The sequence below is a fragment of the Cervus canadensis genome, chromosome 22, assembly GCF_019320065.1.
Source record: "Cervus canadensis isolate Bull #8, Minnesota chromosome 22, ASM1932006v1, whole genome shotgun sequence".
Classification (NCBI taxonomy): domain Eukaryota; kingdom Metazoa; phylum Chordata; class Mammalia; order Artiodactyla; family Cervidae; genus Cervus; species Cervus canadensis.
Window position 1 is genome coordinate 44,301,609 of NC_057407.1, and position 19,883 is coordinate 44,321,491.

At 48.3% G+C, this 19,883-nt stretch overlaps 1 protein-coding gene across 4 annotated transcripts in view; it reads right to left on the reverse strand.

Moving 5' to 3' along the window:
* Positions 1-19,883, reverse strand: part of GASK1A (golgi associated kinase 1A) — a 153,265-nt gene that overhangs the window by 46,665 nt on the left and 86,717 nt on the right. Inside the window, exon 1 of one of the 4 annotated variants that reach the window (XM_043443272.1) lies at positions 3,718-4,076. The exons of 2 other annotated variants lie outside the window; for them this stretch is intronic. In XM_043443272.1, coding sequence (XP_043299207.1) covers positions 3,718-3,720 — 3 coding nt within the window. In that variant the 5' untranslated portion in view covers positions 3,721-4,076. Of the gene's footprint in view, positions 1-3,377; positions 3,618-3,717; positions 4,077-19,883 lie in introns of those variants that run through there. One more of the 4 variants, XM_043443274.1, reaches the window with a different exon arrangement.

Sequence of the window (19,883 nt, forward strand, 5' to 3'; positions counted from 1 at the left end):
AGGCAAGAATACTGCAGTGGGTTGCCATGCCCTCCTCCAGGGGGTCTTCCCGACCTAGGGATTGAACCCAGGTTTCCTGCATTGCAGGCAGATTCTTTACCATCTGAGCCACCAAGGAAGCCCAGGAGTATTGGAGTGGGTAGCCTATCCCTTCTCCAGGAGAACTTCCCAACCCAGGGGTCGAACCCAGGTCTTCTGCACTGCAGGCGGATTCTTTAACGTCTGAGCCCATACGCTGCAACTACTGAGCTCACACACCCTGGAGCCCACTCACTGCAACGAAAGATCCCATGTGCTGCAACTAAGACCTGATACAGCCAAATCAAGAAATAAATATTACAAAAATAATAACCACGGTACTGAGCATGGAAAGTAGGGTGATGAAGACCTTTTTAGAGATGCACACATCACAGAAACACATTTTTTAAATAAAAACTGAGGTAAGACAGATTGCAAAACTGCATGTTCTGTATACAAGTCTTAAAATAATACTCAAAGAGAATAGAGGATACACCAAAATGAGAACCATAGTTACCTGTAGAAATTGGCAGTGTGACTGTTATACAGAATGTATTGTATTTCACATATATTGTTATCATATATATTTTTTATCCCCAAGGACCAAAAAGAAAAAAAATTTAAGTTTGCAGTAATTGTCTTAACTCCTATCAATATTTTTCATCCAAGCTCAAAGTCTTCAGCATACATCAAGTCTGCCACCATCACTGTAAGGAAAGTGTCAAGGTGGCAAGTATCGCACTCTTAGCTTTAGAAATAGACGCACCAAGCCCTGGCTGAGACTCACAGCCCCTTCATGGGGATCAAAAATGCCCTCACAGGCCCCACAGTTCAGTGTTCACTTCTGCAAAAAGGACACTTAAGGATTCCAGACATTTAGTTTATATTTCTAACCCGGGCTTTCCCATTTTATGTACCCTGGGGGATCAGTAATACAATAGTGTTCAGGAATTACTGAATATTCAAACAAGTTGGGGAAATTCACATTTCAGCTTTAATGAATTAAAAGAAGTGTCTCTGTGGGGGGAACCTCCAAGAAAGGCATGTAACATATATCATTTCCCAGCCGAAGTTCACTGAAGCCTTCTATTTCAGGACTGTCTCTAGGAGTAGCACTTCCCTGGCGGCTCAGGTGGTAAAGAATCTGCCTGTAATGCGGGAAACCCAGGTTCGATTCCTGGGTCGGGAAGATCCCCTGGAGGAAGGCGTGGCCACCCCCTCCAGTATTCTTGCCTGGAGAGTCCCATGGACAGAGGAGCCTGGAGGGCTAGAGTCCATGGGGTCCCAAAATAGTCGGACACGACTGACGAGACTTGGCAGGTACGGGCAGCAGTTCTACAGATGCAGGGACATCTAGGTGAGCGCGCTTCCTCCTCCCGGCAGTCCTCCAGCCCTGTGGTTCTCAGCTCTGGTTGCACAGTGGAACCATCCAGGGAGGCCTCATTTGAAAACATCCCTTGGTCTGGGTCCCACCTTGGATTTGGTCTAGGAGGGTCAGGGCTGAGTCTGGAGTACATGAAGTTCAGGGCTGAGAACCACTTCTCCCCCACACCTTTTAGCTACCCATGCTAACAGGAGGTTCACACCAGGGCTGGATCCAGCCTCAGAATTATTCAGGCATTAACCATTTTGGGAGCTAAATGGCACCTCAAAGGGCATCCAGTTCAATCTCTCACTTTGCAGAGAAGGAAACTGAGGCCCCCAAAGGACTCGTCCCCTGCCCCCTCCTTTACTGACTCCTGCCAATGCCGGGGTGCTCTCAGGCCCCCGGGCCTCTGGACCACAGGAATCTTCAGTTGGAGGGAGAAGCAAAGGAAACCTTCAGACCTCCAAGGCCATTCTGTTACTATAGGCCGACCATTAGGCTCCTCTCTGGCAAGTGGACCCCAACACAGACAAATCCCAATTCAACTTCTGGTCCCGACATGCCCCAGAACTGAGGGTGAGAAGCCAGGAGCCCGCTGGCTCACAGGAACAGGAAGCCTACCCTGGCTGTGGAGCAATCATACCATCGGGGTGCCCAGAGGCTGCCCGAGCAGAAGCCAAGTATCTTCTCCCCCTCACAGCCTGAACCGCAGGAAGCCCCAGAGGCTCTGCCATGGACAGAAGACTGCTGTCCACAGCAGCACCAGCCCTGAGTGGGTGGCCTTGGGCCCTGCTCTCTTCTGTAAACACTCGGGCCCCTGAACAGGGAATTCTGTGGTTAAAAAAAAAAAGAAAGAAAGAAATCTCCACACTTTTCACATCCTGCACCTCTGATCACTCACTCCCCTTTTCCAACCTTAAGATTCCATTATTAATTTCTCTTTAGAGTTTTGAGGTGGGGGTGGAAAACTCTGAGGACTGGGGAGAAGGTGTTATGCAAGGAAAAGTGAAATACACAGACACACACACACAGCCTCACAGGCCCGTTCCCTGAGCTCCCAGCTCATGGTGACCAGCCCTCTACCTCTGGTCCTGTCACTGCCAGGACACTGGGGCCCAAGGGGGCTGTTCTCCCAGAGACCATCCACCGTGCAGAGGAGTCTCTAGGGGCCTTCTAACTCCAGGCTCACAGCTAAACTCCTTGAAGTATCTCCACTGGGCTCCAAGCTGCCCTCTGTGAGTATAGCATGGGAAAGCTGTGCCTGGAAGCAGACAGGAGAGCCCCTCTGAGCTCAAACTCACCCTAGTAGCTGACGCCCCCTAGGGAAGGACGGGGAACTGAGGGAGGGGTGGGGTGGGGGCTGCAGGTAACTTCTGTGTGTGTGCTCGTCTCCTCAGTTGTGTCCGGCTCTTTGCGACCCCATGGACTATAACCCCCCAGGCTCCTCTGTCCACGGGATTTCCCAGGCAAGAATACTGGAGTGGGTTGCCGTGCCTTCCCCCAGGGGATCTTCACAACCCAAGGATCGAACCCACGTCTCCTGCATCGCAGGCGGATTCTTTATCGCTGAGCCACCGGAAAGGATCTGCGAATAGCTTCTAACCTGGAAGCAGAGCTGAGCAGCCAGGGTTGAGGGAAGCTCCTTTTCTGGGTCTGCACCTGTGCTTTAGCTAAGCTGCCTGAATCATATTCTTCAGGGTCTGTGTATCCTGCTGGTTAATGTCTGTGAGCTTTATCAATGGGAGGGCTGCTGTTCATGAGGTCCCTGACTTCATGAATGATGCCCTCCAGGGCGCCCACATCTGTCCTGTGGTCCTGGGAGGCGGAGCCGGGTGGGGCTCTGGAAGACAAGCAAACTTTACCAGGGCCGATTTAATTCTATGATAGTAAGTGCAAGGCACTACGTCTTAAAACAGGACTCACACAGTAAGAAGCTAACAGAAAATTCACATGCATCTTTCAGAGGAATACACCGATTTCAAAGGCGTCTCACCCCTCAGAGGCTGCGTCGGGTGCCTCAGGGAGTCCTCTCCCCGCGCTGCCCTGGGGACTGGATGGAGCGAGCGCACCGCTGCCAGAAGCTTACGATGCAGCCAGGATGTGCCGGTCCGAAAGGAAAGCCGCCCGGTTACCGTCCTCCCCGCCAAGGGAAGCAGAAAAGCCGATCGCCCCTTCCTAAGTCCCCGCCCTCCTGCAACTTTCAGGGAACAATTCAGGCCCCAGGAAGCCGCGCCGACTCCGCGCGCCCGGAGAGGGTGCAGTGCCCGCGGCCACCTGTCTGGGTGCCCACCTTCCCACCCGCTCGGCCGCGCGTCCCCGCCCGCGATTCCTACCATGTCCCCCGCGGGGGCTGGAGCGGCTCCAGGGCGCACTCAGCCCGCTCGCCAGCTCATCCCACCGGCCCGGCCCGCCCCTGGCCCCGTGGATCTCGGGGCGGCTCTGGACGCGGGTTCGGGACCGAGGGGCCACAGCTCTCTAGCGGCCAACTCCGGGGCGGGCGTGCGCGGCGGGATGCTCTGCGGTTAGGCTTGGTACAGGGGGTCTGGGCCAATGCACACGCGAGATCTGCGGTTCTGCGGGACCCTTCCCGCAGCCTCGAGCCCTCCCAGACCGGCTACTGACGTCCGCAGAGTTTGCGAAGTCCGTGCCTCGCGGTCCGGCCCAGCCTCCCCACTTCCCCGAAAGCGCGGGAGGGGGGGCGCCTTTCACAATAAAAGCCCTGCCTGGGGCTCGGGCCGCCGCCGCCGCCGCCGCCGCCTGGAGCAGGAGCCCAGGTGCTAGGGAGGACCCGGCCGCGGCCGGCCGCCGGTGATGGGCGGCGAGGGGCGAGGGGCGCTGCACCAGGCCCGCGGCATCGCCTCCTCTCGCCTCCAAGGAGTGCGGTGTCCAGTGAGGCCGAGGCAAGCCAGCGGGGTTCCTGCACAGGGCCGCCCAAACTATCGCCCCTTCAAAGCCTCAGAAAGACAACTTTAACTGGCATCTCTTAGCCTTGTTTGGGCCCGGTCCCCACGGCTGATTGGAAGGAGACGCAGAAGGAGCATCCCTTGACTACCTCAGGTCATTAAGGAACAGTTAACCAGTGCTTAAGTCGCTGCAGCAAGCCACTGACACCCACCTCCCCAAGGGATGCGTACAGAGCGCCTTGTGTCCCTTGGACCATCCATGGCTGGCTGTGGCGCCGACCAGCAGGACCGAAGGATCTGTGCTCCCTGTTGGGGAGACGACTGGGCCTGGAACCCTCAGCCCTGGAGTTGGGGGCTGGCCCCTCTGTTCACCGCTGAGTGACCTTCTACCTGTGTCTGGACCTCTTTGAGACCAATGTTCCTAAGCAGCCCAACGCTTGTATCTTGGGATTCTTCGCAGCCTGTGGCAGGAAGGTGGAAGGTGGGGAGGAAGTCAGCAGGAGGACTCAGAGAATCTGGGAACCAGGCTAAAATATTACTGTCGAAGACAAACTGGTAAGAGTCATCATTAGACTGACAGAAACTGGGGTCTCCCCAGGAGTTCCCTGCTGCACAATGCTTTGAGGTCGTCACTGACAACAGTGCTTCTTTTTTTTTTTTTTTTAACAGTGCTTCTTAAGAGGGTCTCCTTAAATTGGGGGTGTGAGGTGGGGATACGACAGATGGAAAGGAAAGTATTTCTTTCAGTCTTTATGTTCCAGATGTTTTCCAGAGGTTATTTCATTTCACCATCACAAGCAATCCTAACAGAGAGAATTTATTACCACCTTTTTTCAAATAAGGAAACTGAGGATTAAGCAGTTGCAGTCACTTTCCTGAGGCCAGACAGTCAGTTAGCAGTTCAGCAAACCAAAGCCTATTTGTGAAAGCTCTCGAGAAAGACAAAGAAATGGATAAGCCAGGAAGGAGGCTAGATGCGGGACTGAAAACCACAGTTTGTGTCTAGGGAGGATGGGGAGAACCGAGAATCTGAGTGCTGGCTGAGGAATGTGGAGGAAGAGGGAGTGGGGCAGACAGTATAAACTTTCTTGTGTTTTGTCCAGATGTTTGGGGAGACAATGTGGTCTTCTGAGTCTCCTTTCCTGAAGGGAACCCATGTGAGATGTACATTCTTTGTACTGACTTTTTACACAAACATAAATGTATAAACGTAACTAAAACACAACTTTAGAAATCATTATTACATGTGGTGCACTCCAATATTTTCTATTCTATTCCACCTTCGTTATTTTAATGGTGGTCTCTAATCACTACTGGGTTTCCCCAGTGCCTCCGTGGTGAAGAATCCACCTGCCAATGCAGGAGACACAGGTTCCAGGCCTGGGTCAGGAAGGTCCCCTGGAGAAGGAAATGGCAACCCAATCCAGAATTCTTGCTGGGGAAAATCCCATGAACAGAGGAGCCTGGTGGGCTACAGTCCATGGGGGTCACAAAGAGCTGGACACGACTGAGCACACACACGCAGTAATCACTATATATCCCCAATATCCACTAATGAGTACAGTTTGAAAAACACTTGAGAGTAGAACAGACACTTCTTTAGTGCTGTCAAAGAGTTTTGTGCTTCTTTTACAGAGTGCATCTATGATATAGAAAAGGAATTTTAGAGGCTCACACTGGTCAGAATGGCCATCATTAAAAAGTCTACACATAACAAATGCTGGAGAGAATGTGGAGAAAAGGGAACCTTCCTACATTTTTGGTGTGGATGTAACTTGGTGCAGCCACTATGGAAAGCAGTATGGAGGTTCCTCAGAAAATTCAAAATAGAATTACCATATGATCCAGCAAGCCCTCTCCTGGGCATATACCCGGACAAAACTATAATTCAAAAAGATACATGCACCCCTGTGTTCATAGCAGCACTGTTCACAATAGCCAAGGCATGGAAGAAATCTAAGTGTCCATCAACACATGAATGGATAAAGAAGATTCGGTGCATATATACAAGAGAATACTATTCAGCCGTAAGAAAGAATGAAATAATGCCATTTGCAGCAATAAGGATGCAACTAGAGATGATAATACTAAAAAAAAGTAAGTCAGAAAGAGACAAATAGCATATGATATCACTTATATGTAGAATCTAAAATCTAAAATATGGCACAAATGAACCTAGCAACAAAACAGAAACAGGCTCACAGACATAGAGCTCAAACTTGTGATTGCCAAGGCAGGGCCGGGAAGGGATGCCCTGGGAGTCTGGGCCTGGTAGATGCAAACCATTACATTTAGAATGGGTAAACAAGGTCCCGCTGTCCAGCACAGGGGACTACATCCAATCTCCCAGGATAAACCATAATGGATAAAGAATGTGTATATGGGCATAGCTGAGTCACTCTGCTGCTCACCACAGACCGGTACAACATTGTAAATCAACTGTACTTCAATAAAAAAAAAAAAATACGTCCTTTAGTCCCCTTTCTCAGTGATGTCTGAGTCATACTGGCATTGGTAGGATAATCATTCTTGTTTTTATTATCTGAACTCTTAGAAAACATGATATTCACAATGTCAAAAATGAAACCACCACTATCTCAATACAAATTCGAATAGTTAATCCACAAGCAAAATGAAACATAGACTGTTGGTGCTCAAGGTTGCAACACACTTAAGGTGGACCCACAAGAAGTCTCCATTTTTGTGAACCGTAAATCATGGCTGCCCACATCAATGGTAAGGGGGAAAAAATAACCAACAGGAACTACAGAAGGCAGGTAATCTATGCTAGATCCACTTGACACTAAAAACATTGTTGCTTTTAGCCCCTATTTTTCAGGTACCCTTATATTCTCCCCCAGACTTCTATAGTCATTACCAAAAACTGGGACTTTTTGTGTCTAGAGGAGGGTTTCCTGGGATGCTAAATTGCCAGTGCTAAAACTGAGACAGTATTGAGCAAACCCAGGAGTTAGTCACCCTTTTGCCTAAAGGAAACTCAGAGTCTGTATCAGGTATGCCAACTTCCAGAATGGATGAGTTCAACCAGTAATTAGCTACACTTACTGAGCACCCACATGATAAGGTATATGGTCCAAGGTCTCTTCATGTGCATTTAATTTTTTAAAAAACATTTACGATAGTCCCACAGGTAGCGGTTACAGTCTCCATTTTACAGATGGGAAAACTGAGACTGAAAATCCAGGCTCCACCACTCATGGACTCGAGAAAAGGTGGGAAATGGACTTTTGTCCTTGCCTTGGCTGGAGTGAAACCATATCTGAGTAAACTAAGGGTCAGACACACTGGTGAAGAGAAGAGAATCTGGGAAGTCTAAGGGAAAGACAACGAATTATCGAGGGCTATTAGGGCCTGCCAGTCCCAGGGTCCTTCACTCCCTCCAGGTGGCTCCTTTAGTTTCTGGAACATTAGGCATTTGTTTTGTTAAGAGTTGCATCCCTCATGTGGTCATTGTTAAACCTCGTTTCTAAAGGGAGGTCTGAGAAAATTTAGACTCAAGGCACTTGACCAGGGAATTAACTCATTATTAAAATGTTTAAACACATTTCTGACCCTGTATTCCAAAATCGTTGTCTGAAATTACTGCTCCAGAAAGCAGTAACTATGGGCAAGCTATTTAACAGTTACATTACTTGTAAGATGCCTTCCCTCTCTATTCTGTAGCCTCTGTGAGAATTGAGAAGAAATAATTTACATAAGACACACTCTTTAGGTGCATTACTATTTGAGTTGTCAAGGAGCCATACTTAGTTTACTACCATGGATAAAAGAATTGTGTCAACACTGTATTCTTTTCTGAAATTCTATCACTAGTTCTCACTTGTAAAACAGTCACAGCTCAGCCAAGTAGGACATATCATATGTAAAGGCTAATCTCCTGGCCCAGCCCAAGGAATTAAAGATAATCAGTATCTCATTTTCACACTTATTTACCTTGTTTTCCAGGTGTAGGCAACAAGTTAAGTATTGGCTATTTCAGATTTATTATCTCCTCATCACCATAGTTGGAGAAGGAAATGGCAATCCACTCCAGTATTCTTGCCTAGAGAATTTCGTGGACAGAGGAGCCTGGTGGGCTGTTGTCCATGGGGTCGCACAGAGTCAGATACAACTGAAGTGACCTAGCATGCATGCATGCATTGGAGAAGGAAATGGCAGCCCACTCCAGTGTTCTTGCCTGGAGAATCCCAGGGACGGGGGAGTCTGGTGGGCTGCCGTCTATGCGGTCGCACAGAGTCGGACACGACTGAAGCGACTTAGCAGCAGCAGCAGCATCTCCATGGACCTGAGTAATACTAATAAAGAACACAGCTTCATCACTGGTGGTTGATGGCTAAGAGCTCTCAAGCCCCTTTCCCCTCCTCTCCTGTTGCCCCACACCTGGACAGGCCTGCAAGGAACACTGCTAGCTCACTCCCTCGGGGCCGGGGGAAGTCCAACTATGCCAGCTCCTGCAGGTGCGCTACTTCCGACACAGAAAGGGTATCTGGATGGCCAAGAAGGATATGAAAATGGTACTCAACATCATTAGCCAATAGGGAAATATAAGTTAAAAACACAATATGTGACACCTATGCCAACACCAGAATGGCTAATATCAGAAACTATGAAGGAGGAGACTGTAGGCTCCCATACACTGCACGAAGGAGGGTACATCACTGTAACTACTCTGTGAGGCTTTTGGCAGTTAAAGCCGAAATATGCCTAACCTATGATGCAACAATTCTACTCATAGAGTAATTAATTAATTAATGCAAAATTATATAAACCTAGCTATCTATAGATATTTAGGAGATATCCGAAAGTGAAAGTCACTCAGTCATGTCTGACTCTTGGCGACCCCATGGACTGAATTTTCCAGGCCAGAATATTGGAGTGGGTAGCCTTTCCCTTCTCCAGGGGATCTTCCCATCCCAGGGATTGGACCCAGGTCTTCTGCATTGTGGGCAGATTCTTTACCAGCTGAACCACAAGGGAAGCCCAAGAATACAGGAGTGGGTAGCCTATCCCTTCTCCAGTGGATCTTCCCGACCAAGGAATTGAACCAGGGTCTCCTGCATTGCAGGCGGATTCTTTACCAACTGAGCTATCAATAGGTCAGTCAAAAGATACAGATAAAAGAATATTCATAGTAGCTTTATTTACGAAAGCCCCAAATCTGAAACCACCCAAATATCCATCAACCAGTGGTACATCCAATCAATGGAATGAACAGGAATTAGCAACTTTAAAAAATAATATCCAGTTCTTTACTTCAATTTATTTTTTATTTCTTGGTCATGCCAGACAGTATGTGGGAGCTTAGTTTCCTGACCAAGGATTGAACCCGTGCCCCCTGCAGTGGAAGCACAGAAGCTTAACCACTGGACAGTCAGGGGATTCCCAATACTCTGCAATGTTAACGAGCCTCTGCAGACTTTCCTGGTGGTCCAGGAGTTAAGACCCCACACTTGCAATGCAAGGAGCCTGGGTTGGATCCCTGGGTGAAGTTTCACATGCTGTGTAGCATAGCCAAAAAAAAAAAAAAAGCAAGCCTCTGCTAAATGTAACAACATGGATAAATCTCACTAACAAAATGTGGTAAAAGCACCTGAACATAAAAGAGCAGATGCTGAATTATTTTGTCTGTAATCTACACTAACCTACAGTAACGGCTAAGCCTCGGGAGGCGGTGGTCTGGCAGGAGACACGAGGGAGCCCTCTGGCTGTCACATCTGGGTCGGAGGCATGATGTTAATGTTTGCCTTCACTGGAGCCCGCCTTGCTATGCTCAGGCCTGCTTACTCTTACATAGCAATACACTGCAACCATTTCTGTATCAATAAAAGTAGTTCTCTTTCATCAATTTTAAGTTGCTGTCACCTCTTTATTTATTAAAGATACTTTCAGGAATCTTGTCTCCTTAAGGGCAAGAGCACATTCTTACAAATCACATGAAGAAAGAGAATTTGCAGCTCTGGGGACGGTCAGATCCAGGTTTAAAACTGAATTTCAACACTTTGGTCTGAATAACCTTAGACAAATAACGTCCCATCCAGCCTCACTTGCCTCACCTATACAATGGGGATATAATGCCTACTTCGTGAAGTTTATTAGAACAGTTTTAAACAGACAATGAATGTAAGGAACTTAATACCTGATGGGCACTCATCGAATTACAGCAGCTGTCTTCTCGTCCAGCTGCACCAAGGCCTTGCTCACAGAGCCCTCAGAAGAGCTTCGATGATTCTCCTACCTTGTTCCTAAAACCAAGAGGCAGTCCAGACGATAAACGTGGGGCAGCATCCAATCAGCAGGCTTCTGAGTGCCAAATGCCTCTTCTAGAGGTCATGAGACAATGTTTAGCTGATCATACTTAAGACCTGGGGAAGGGGGGAGGGAAATCTAACTGAATAAACATATCAAACATGAAAACAAAAAAAAAGACCTGAGGATGAATTTCAATGAGGTATAGCAATGGGTAACCTGACTGCCCTTACCAGTCATGTCCGGCAAGCCCCTCAAGGGAAGAAAAACGAGGAAACGCTCTGAACTCTGAAGCTGGCAAGCAGAATTTCACAGAGATCATCTAGGCTGGTACCAAACCTGTGAGTATGACATAAAGGTTTTAAATAATGAGGCTGTAAGCAAGCAAATAGTAAACAGCACCATTCCATATGGAAGCTGTCCTGTGCTTTGATTCGGCCTGGAGTTTTTCCTAGTTACTGGATGATGTCCTGGCAGCAAAAGGGTGGAGAAGAACAAGACGCACTAAGGAAAAGAGGCAAAGTTGGGCCCACAATCTAGAAAGAAAAAGACTCAAGGCTCTGAGATCGCTATGTCTCTAGGGTCTACAAACTTCACAACACGCATGAATTCAGAAACTTCTTCTCACAGGCATTTTAAACACCTTAACCTGAAAAACACTCAAAACACTGTACAATGAAAAAAGGAACATATAATCATAAAGGGGGAGAGGGAAACTAAAGGGAAAAATGTGAGGAAACGGTGCCTTACTTTTCTTTCAGAGATGGGAAATTTGTCATAGCAACCACAAAGAACAGCATGGAGGTTCCTTAAAATCATAAAACCGGAGCAAACAGTGTATCTGGTAATGCCATTACTGGTAAAGTATCTGGAGAAAATAGTAATTCCATGACACATGTGCCCCAGGTTCGGTGCATCACCGTTGACACAGGCCAGGACATGGAAGCCACCAAAATGTCCTTGGAAAATGGAACAGATGCAGGAATTTCAGCCCATAGGCACAATGAACTACCACTTAGTCATAAAAAAGAAAACTGAAGATGAATGGCATAAGGGAATCTATAGCAACACCCGTGGAACTACACGTGATCACACTAACAAAAGTAACACATGCAGATAGAGACGAACAAGAACTGATATCACTTACACAAATAGTATGGAACCTATCATATACAAACCCAATTACACGCCAAGGCAGCGAGTCCCAGAACAAAGAAAAAACCTACATTTAAAAAAGGGAAAGGTAGAAGGAAGGAATAAACTAGGTGCTTTGGATTACACATCAACACTTCTATACACTTCTATTAACAGTTTTGCTGGGCACTCTGAAATATTCCTACTGGAATAAGAAACAGAAAAATAATTCACACATCCAAATGTAAAAATGAATGAACTATTCACCTTAAACCAAAGCAACAATTAAAATACCTAGATGCCAGGAAAAAAATTAGATTAAATGAAAAAAAGAAAGAAAGAAAAATGACTACTATCTCTGCCGGAGGCTGGCGTCACGTTTCTGGAGCCTGAGCCCTCTGGACCCTGCGGGGGCTGAAGGAGCTGAAGAAGGTGTGCAGGCAAGTGAGAACCCAGGACCAGCAGGGTCTCTTCCCCTCCGACTGCGACCCCAACCTGCAAAATCCAGACCGGCCTGCCCACAGCAAGCCCATGCCAGGTGCACCCCACACCTGGCGGCCCCCGGGGCTGCAACAGCTCTTAAGGCCCCGGCTCCAGGAGTCCTGAGAGTGGGGCTTCCACCTCCCGCAGCCATCCTTAGTCTCCCCGCCTACAAGCGGGAGCATCCTCAGCACAGCGGTTTTGCAGCGGTTGGAATATGTCTTTCGGGGTGAAGGGGACGGGCAGAGAGGCCAGGAGACACAAGCCCGAGGGTCTCTGTGCTGGCACACCGCACTCTAATTACAACACAACCCACAAGCAGGTCTTTCTCTAAGGCTCTGGTTGTCTGAGCAAGCCGAGGTGGGCTGGCAACGTGCTGCCGCCTTGTGGACAATTATTGGAACTGCAACCTGAGACTCAGGGCTGACGGACGGGGCACATTCACAAAGCCTTTTTAGGGGCTGTCAATGTTACTTGCCTTCAAGACATCACTAGAGGTGGGTATCCGAAACAGGATTCAGAAACAGCAGACACGCCAGAAGCCCACTGCAACAGGTAAACTGACTCACAGGGTTTACTGAAACAACAAACCTGCTCATCCTCAGGGAAATGCCAATCAAAACACCACCAAGGGCTTCCGAGGTGGTTCATTGCCCAACAATCCGCTTGCAAGGCAGAGGACACCATATTGATTCCGCATCCCGGGAGATCCCATATGTCGGGGGTCAACGAAGCCCAAGACTCACAACTACTCCAGTCCCCTGCCCTAAAGCCAGGGCTCCCCAAAATGAGAGGCCACCACAATGAAAGCCGGCCCACCGCAACTACAGAAGAGCCCCCGCTTGCCACACTTGGGGAAAAACCCAGGCAGCAAGGAAGACCCAGCACAGCGACGGAATCAACTGACTAAATAAATAAATACAGAAGAATTCAACTAAACAAAACAAAATTTTAAAAAAGAGAGAGAGAGAGAAATGTCATCTTTCATCAGTCAGAATGGCCATCTCCAGATTGTCTACAAGCAATATATGCTGCAGAGGACCTGGAGAAAACCATGCCTCCTCAGCTTTTCCAGAGATGCAAACTGGTCACAACCACTAGAAAGAACAGGATGGAATTTCCTTTAAAGTCTAAAGCGAGAGCGAGCAGATCTGGTAATCTGACTTTTGCCTGCATCTCCGGAGAAAATCTTAATTCCAACACACCTGAACCCCAAAGTTTGGTGCAGCCCTGGACTTAGGTAAAATCACGGAAGCCATGCAGATGTCCTTTGACACTGGAACAATACAGGGATTTCTGTCTATAGAGGCCCTGAACTCTCACTCAGCCCCAAGAAAGAAATGTGATGACATAATGATATTTGCGTGGACATAATGGAGCTAGACATGGCCACACTAACTGAACTACTGCAGAGAGAGAGACAAATATGATACGAAGTAATTTATTGAGAGAATATGAAAACTGGCATATATAAACTCTTTATACACCACGTAGAAGGCCCCAGAATAAAACAAAAAACCTTTGGTTACAAAAGGGGAGAGGTAAAATGAAGGGATCAAAGAGTTGCATTGCTGACATATGCAAAATCATATATTCACAGGAAGCTCAGCTGGCTGCTCTGGAATATTCTTAATGGGAAAAGAACAATAAAAAATTCACAATGCCACTGGAAAAAGAAAGTGCAGTTGCAGTTCTCCTCAAACCAAAGCAATGATTAAATCACCTAGGTGCCAATAAAAAATAAAAGTTAAATGAGGAAAGGAAAGAAAGAAATATCTAATATACTCCTGAGGCCTCCGGGTACCTGGCTGGCATCATATTTCTGGAGCCTGAGACCTCTTGGATCCTAAGGCTGGACCCTGAGGAGGCTGAAGGAGTTGAAAAGGATGGGCAGGCAAGTGAGAACCCAGGACAAGCAGACTGGACCCCAACCTGCAAATCCAGACGGGCCGATCTACAGCAAACCCATGCCAGGTGCACCCCACACCTGGGAGCCCCCTGGGCTGCAAGAGCTTTTAACTGGTCTCTGCTCCACCTGTCCTGGGAATGGGGCTTCTCACCTCCCACCGACATCCTTAGACTCGCCCCACCTACAAACGGCAGCACCCTCAGCACAGCGGTTTTGCACCGGTTGGGATATGGCTTCCGGAGTGAAGGGGACAGGCAGAGAGGTCAGGAGACACAAGCCCGTGGGTCTCTGTGCCGGCACACCGCACTCGAATTTACCACCCACAAACAGGCCTTTTCACTAAGGCGCTAGTTGCCTGAGCAAGCCTAGGTGGGCAGGCAACGTGCTGCCGCCTTGTGGACATTTTCAGGAACTGCAACCAGGGCTGAGGGGCACTGCACACTCCCAAGGCGTTTTTAGGGGCTGTCAATGTCACCTGCCCTCAAGACACCACCCGAGGTGGGTAATCAAAACAGGATTTGTAAACCGCAGACTTGCCTGAAGCCCGCTGCAACTGATAAATTGACTCGCAGAGTCTAGGGAAATATAAAAACACGGGAAAACAGGCTCAAACACAGGGAAATGCCAATCAAAAGACCACCGAGGATTTCCCGGGTGGTTCACTGGTAAAAAAATCCACCTGCCACGCAGGGGACACCATATTGATTCCTCATCCAGGCAGATCCCACATGCCGGGGATCAACAGAGCTGGAGACCCACAACTACTCCAGCCGCCCACCTAAGAGGCAGTGCTCCCCAACAACGGGGCCACCACAAAGAAAGTCTGCCCACCCCAACTACAGAGCCCCTGCCTGCTGCTACTAGAGAGAAACCTGGGCAGCAAAAAACATCCAGCACTGCCTAAAGGAGTCAACTGACTAAATAAATACATACAGAAAATTCAACTGAATAAAAGAAATGCATTTTGGAAAAAAAAAAAAAAAAGAGAGAGAGAGGGAGAGACATATAATATCTCACCAGTCAGAATGGCCATGCTCAGATTGTCTATAAGCAATAAATGCTGCAGAGGGCCAGGAGAAAACCGTGCCTCCTCAGCTTTTCCAGAGATGCAAACTGGTCACAACCACTAGAAAGAAGAGGATGGAATTTCCTTTAAAGTCTAAAGCCAGAGCCAGTACATTCCTGGTGGTCCAGTGGTTAAGAATCCATCTGCCAATGCAGAGGACATGGGTTTGATCCCTGGTCCAGGAAGATCCCACATGCAACCGGGAAACGAAGCCTGTGTGCCACAACTACTGAGTCTGTGCTGTTGACCCAGTGCTCCACGACAAGAGAAGCCACCGCAACGAGAAGCCCATGCACAAACTTTAGAAAGCCCAGGTGCAGCAGCAGTGAAGAGCCAGCGCGGCCAAAAAGATAATAAATTTATAAAAATAAATAAATAAAACCAGAGCAGGCAGATCTGGTCATCTGACTTCTGCCCATGTCTCCAGAGAAAATATTAATTCCAACACACCTGAACTCCAAAGTTTGAAGCATCCCTGTGGACATAGGTGGGAACACGGAAGCCTCCCAGATGTCCTTGGACACGGGAAGGATACAGAATTTGGCTCTACAGAGGCAATGGACTCTCATTCAGCCTTGGGAAGACAAGTGAAATTAGCTCTAATGACATTTGCACCAACATGATGAAGCCAGACATGGCCATCTACCTGATCTAATGCAGAGAGACAAAGCCAAATATGATACAAGACCACTCTGCAAAGTGACACATATAAACTCCTATGCGCCAAGTAGAGGGCCCCAGAATAAAACAAGAAACCTGTGGTTACGACAGAGGAGAGGTGATCAGAGGGAGGGATCAGAGAGGTGCTTTGGATTCACATATGCAAACTCAAATATATTTGCAGGAAGCTCTGCTGGGCGCTCTGGAATATTCCCAATGGAAGAAGAATCTGACACCAAATCCACACTTCCACATGAAGAAAAAATACCAAGTTGCTGTTCACCTCAAACCACATAGTTATTTAACCTAGATGCCATAAAAAAATAAATGGTTACATGAGGAAAGGAAAGAAAGAAAGAAAGAAATGCCTACTATATTCCCCTGAGGCCTCCAAGTACCTGGCTGGTGTCACATTTCTGGAGCCTGAGCCCTGTAGGATCCTAAGGCTGGACCCTGCGGGGGCCGAGGGAGCTGAAGAGGATGCCCAGGCAAGTGGGAACCCCAGAACAGGCAGTGACTCTACCCCTCAGACTGGGACGCCAAACTGCAAATCCAAACGGGCCTACCAACAGCAAACCCATGCCGGGTGCACCCCACACCTGGGGACGCCCAGGCCGCAAGAGCTTTTAACAGCTCCCGCTCCACGTGTCCGGAGAGTGGGGCTTCCACCTCCCACCGACATCCTTAGGGTCGCCCCACCTACAAACGGCAGCATCCTCAGCACAGCGGTTTTGCAGCGGTTGGAATATGTCTTCCTGGGTGAAGGGGACGGGCAGAGAGGCCAGGAGACACAAGCCCGAGGGTCTCTGTGCTGGCACACCGCACTCTAATCACAACCCACAAACAGGCCTTTCACTAAGGCTCTGGTTGTCTGAGCAAGCCGAGGTGGGCTGGCATCGTGCTGCCGCCTTGTGGACAATTATTGGAACTGCAACCTGAGACCCAGGGCTGATGGACGCGGCACATTCAAAAGGCGTTTTTGTTTTTTTTTTTTTTTTCACAAGGCGTTTTTATGGGCTGTCAATGTCACCTGCCCTCAAGAGGTGGGTACCAGACAGATTACCACCAGAGGTGGGTAATCGAAACAGGATTTGTAAACCGCAGACTTGCCTGAAGCCCGTTGCAACAGATAAATTGACTCGCAGAGTTTAGGGAAATATAAAAACATGGGAAAACAGGCTCAAACACAGGGAAATGCCAATCAAAAGACCACCAAGGATTTCCTGCGTGGTTCACTGGTAAAAAATCCACCTGCCACGCAGGGGACACCATATCGATTCCTCATCTGGGCAAATCCCACATGCCAGGTATCAACAGAGCCCGAGAACCACAGCTACTCCAGCCCCCCGCCTAAGAGACAGTGCTCCCCAACAACACAGGCCACCACATGAAAGCCTGCCCACCACATCTACAGAGGAGCCCCCACTTGCCACTACTAGAGAAAAACCTGGGCAGCAAAAAACACCCAGCACTGCCTACAGGTATCAACTGACTAAATAAATACATACAGAAAATTCAACTGAATAAAAGAAATGTATTATTTTGAGAAAAAAAAAAAGAGAGAGAGAGAAAGAGAGACATGTAATATCTCACCAGTCAGAATGGCCATCCTCAGATTGTCTACAAGCAATAAATGCTGTAGAGGACCTGGAAAACACCGTGCCCTCCTCAGCTTTTCCAGAGAAGCAAACCTGGTCACCATCACTTAAAAGAACAGGTTGGAATTGACTTTAAAGTCTAAAACAAGAGGTAGGACTTTCCCGGTGGTCCAATGGTTAAGAATCCATCTGCCAATGCAGAGACACGGGTTTGATCCCTGGTCCAGGAAGATCCCACATACTACAGAGTAACAGCCTGGGAGCCACAACTACGCCGTCTGCGCTCTCAATCCGATGCTCCACAACAAGAGAAGCCACCGCAATGAGAAGCCCATGTACCAACCGTGAGAAAGCCAAGGTGCAGCATCAACAAAGACCCCGCACAGCCAAAACAATAAATAAATAAAAATAATAAACAAAGAAAACCAGACCAAGCAGATCTGGTAATCTGACTTTTGTTAATGTCTCCGGAGAAAGCATGAATTCCAACACGCCTGAACCCCACAGTTCAGTACAGCTCTATGGACGCAGGTGAGAACACGGAAGCCTCCAAGATGTCCTTGGACTGGAACAATACAGGAAGTTGGCTCTACTGAGGCACTGGACTCTCACTCAGCTCCAAGAAACAAATGTGACAAAGAATGAAATAATGATATTTGCATGGACATGATGGAGCTGGACATGACTACACTAACTGAACTACTGCAGTGAAGAGACAGAAAAATATGATAGGATACCACTTACAGACAGAATATGAAAACTGGCACATATAAACTCCTTATACACCAAGTACAGGGTCCCAGAGTAACATAAGGTGAAAGGCAAAAGGAATGGATCAGAGTTGCTTTGGATTCACATATGCAAATTCATATATATCCACAGGAAGCACAGCTGGGCACTCTGGAATATTCCTAATGGAAAAAGAGCTTGAAAAAGAATTCACATTTCCACTGGAAAAAGAAAATGGAGCTGTTGTTCCCTTCAAACCAAAGCAATGATTAAATCACCTAGATACCAGTAAAAAATAAAAGTTATGTGAGAAAAGGAAAGAAAGAAACGCCTACGATATTCCCCTCAGACCTCCGCGTCCTGGCTGGCGTCACATTTCTAGAGCCTGAGCCCTCTTGGATTCTGAGGCTGGACCCTGCGGGAGCTGAAGAAGGTGCGCAGGCAAGTGAGAACCCAGGACCAGCAGGGTCTCTTCCCCTCCGACTGCGACCCCAACCTGCAAAATCCAGACCGGCCTGCCTACAGCAAGCCCATGCCAGGTGTATTCAACACCTGGCGGCCCCCGGGGCTGCAACAGCTCTTAAAGCCCCGGCTCCAGGAGTCCTGAGAGTGGGGCTTCCACCTCCCGCAGCCATCCTTAGTCTCCCCGCCTACAAGCGGGAGCATCCTCAGCACAGCGGTTTTGCAGCGGTTGGAATATGTCTTTCGGGGTGAAGGGGACGGGCAGAGAGGCCAGGAGACACAAGCCCGAGGGTCTCTGTGCTGGCACACCGCACTCTAATTACAACCCACAAGCAGGTCTTTCTCTAAGGCTCTGGTTGTCTGAGCAAGCCGAGGTGGGCTGGCAACGTGCTGCCGCCTTGTGGACAATTATTGGAACTGCAACCTGAGACCCAGGGCTGATGGACGTGGCACATTCACAAGGCGTTTTTCAGTTCAGTTCAGTTCAGTCGCTCAGGGGCTGTCAATGTCATCTGCCCTCAAGACATCACTGGAGGGGGGTAACCGAAACAGGATTCAGGAATGGCAGACATGCCCGAAGCCCACTGCAACAGGTAAACTGACTCACAGAGTTTACTGAAATATACAAACACAGGAAAACAGACTCAAACATGCTCATCATCAGGGAAATGCCAATCAAAACACCACCAAGGGTTTCTGGGGTGGCTCACTGCCCAACAACCCGCCTGCAAGGCAGGGGACACCATATCAATTCCTCATCTGGGAGACCCATATGCCGGGGGTCAACAAAGCCCCAAACTCACAACTACTCTAGTCCCCTGCCCTAAAGCCAGGGCTCCCCAACAAGAGAGGCCACCACAATGAAAGCCGGCCCACCACAACTACAGAAGAGCCCCCACCTGCCGCGCCTAGGGAAAAACCCGGGCAGCAAGGAAGACCCAGCAGAGCCGATGGAATCAACTGACTAAATAAATACAGAAAAATTCAACAAACGTATAGAATGAATAGAACAAATGTATTTTTCTGAAAAAAGAAAGGAAGAAAGACAGAGAGACGTCATATTTTATCAGTCATAATGGCCATCCTCAGATTGTCTACAAGTAATAAATGCGGGAGAAGACCTGGAGAAAACCGTGCCCTCCTCAGCTTCTCCATGGATGCGAACCTGGTCACAGCCACTAGAAAGAACAGGATGCAGTTAACTTTAAAGTAAAAAACCAGAGCCAGACTTCCCTGGTGGTCCAGTGGTGAAGAATCCGTCTGCCAGTGCAGAGGACACGGATTCAATCCC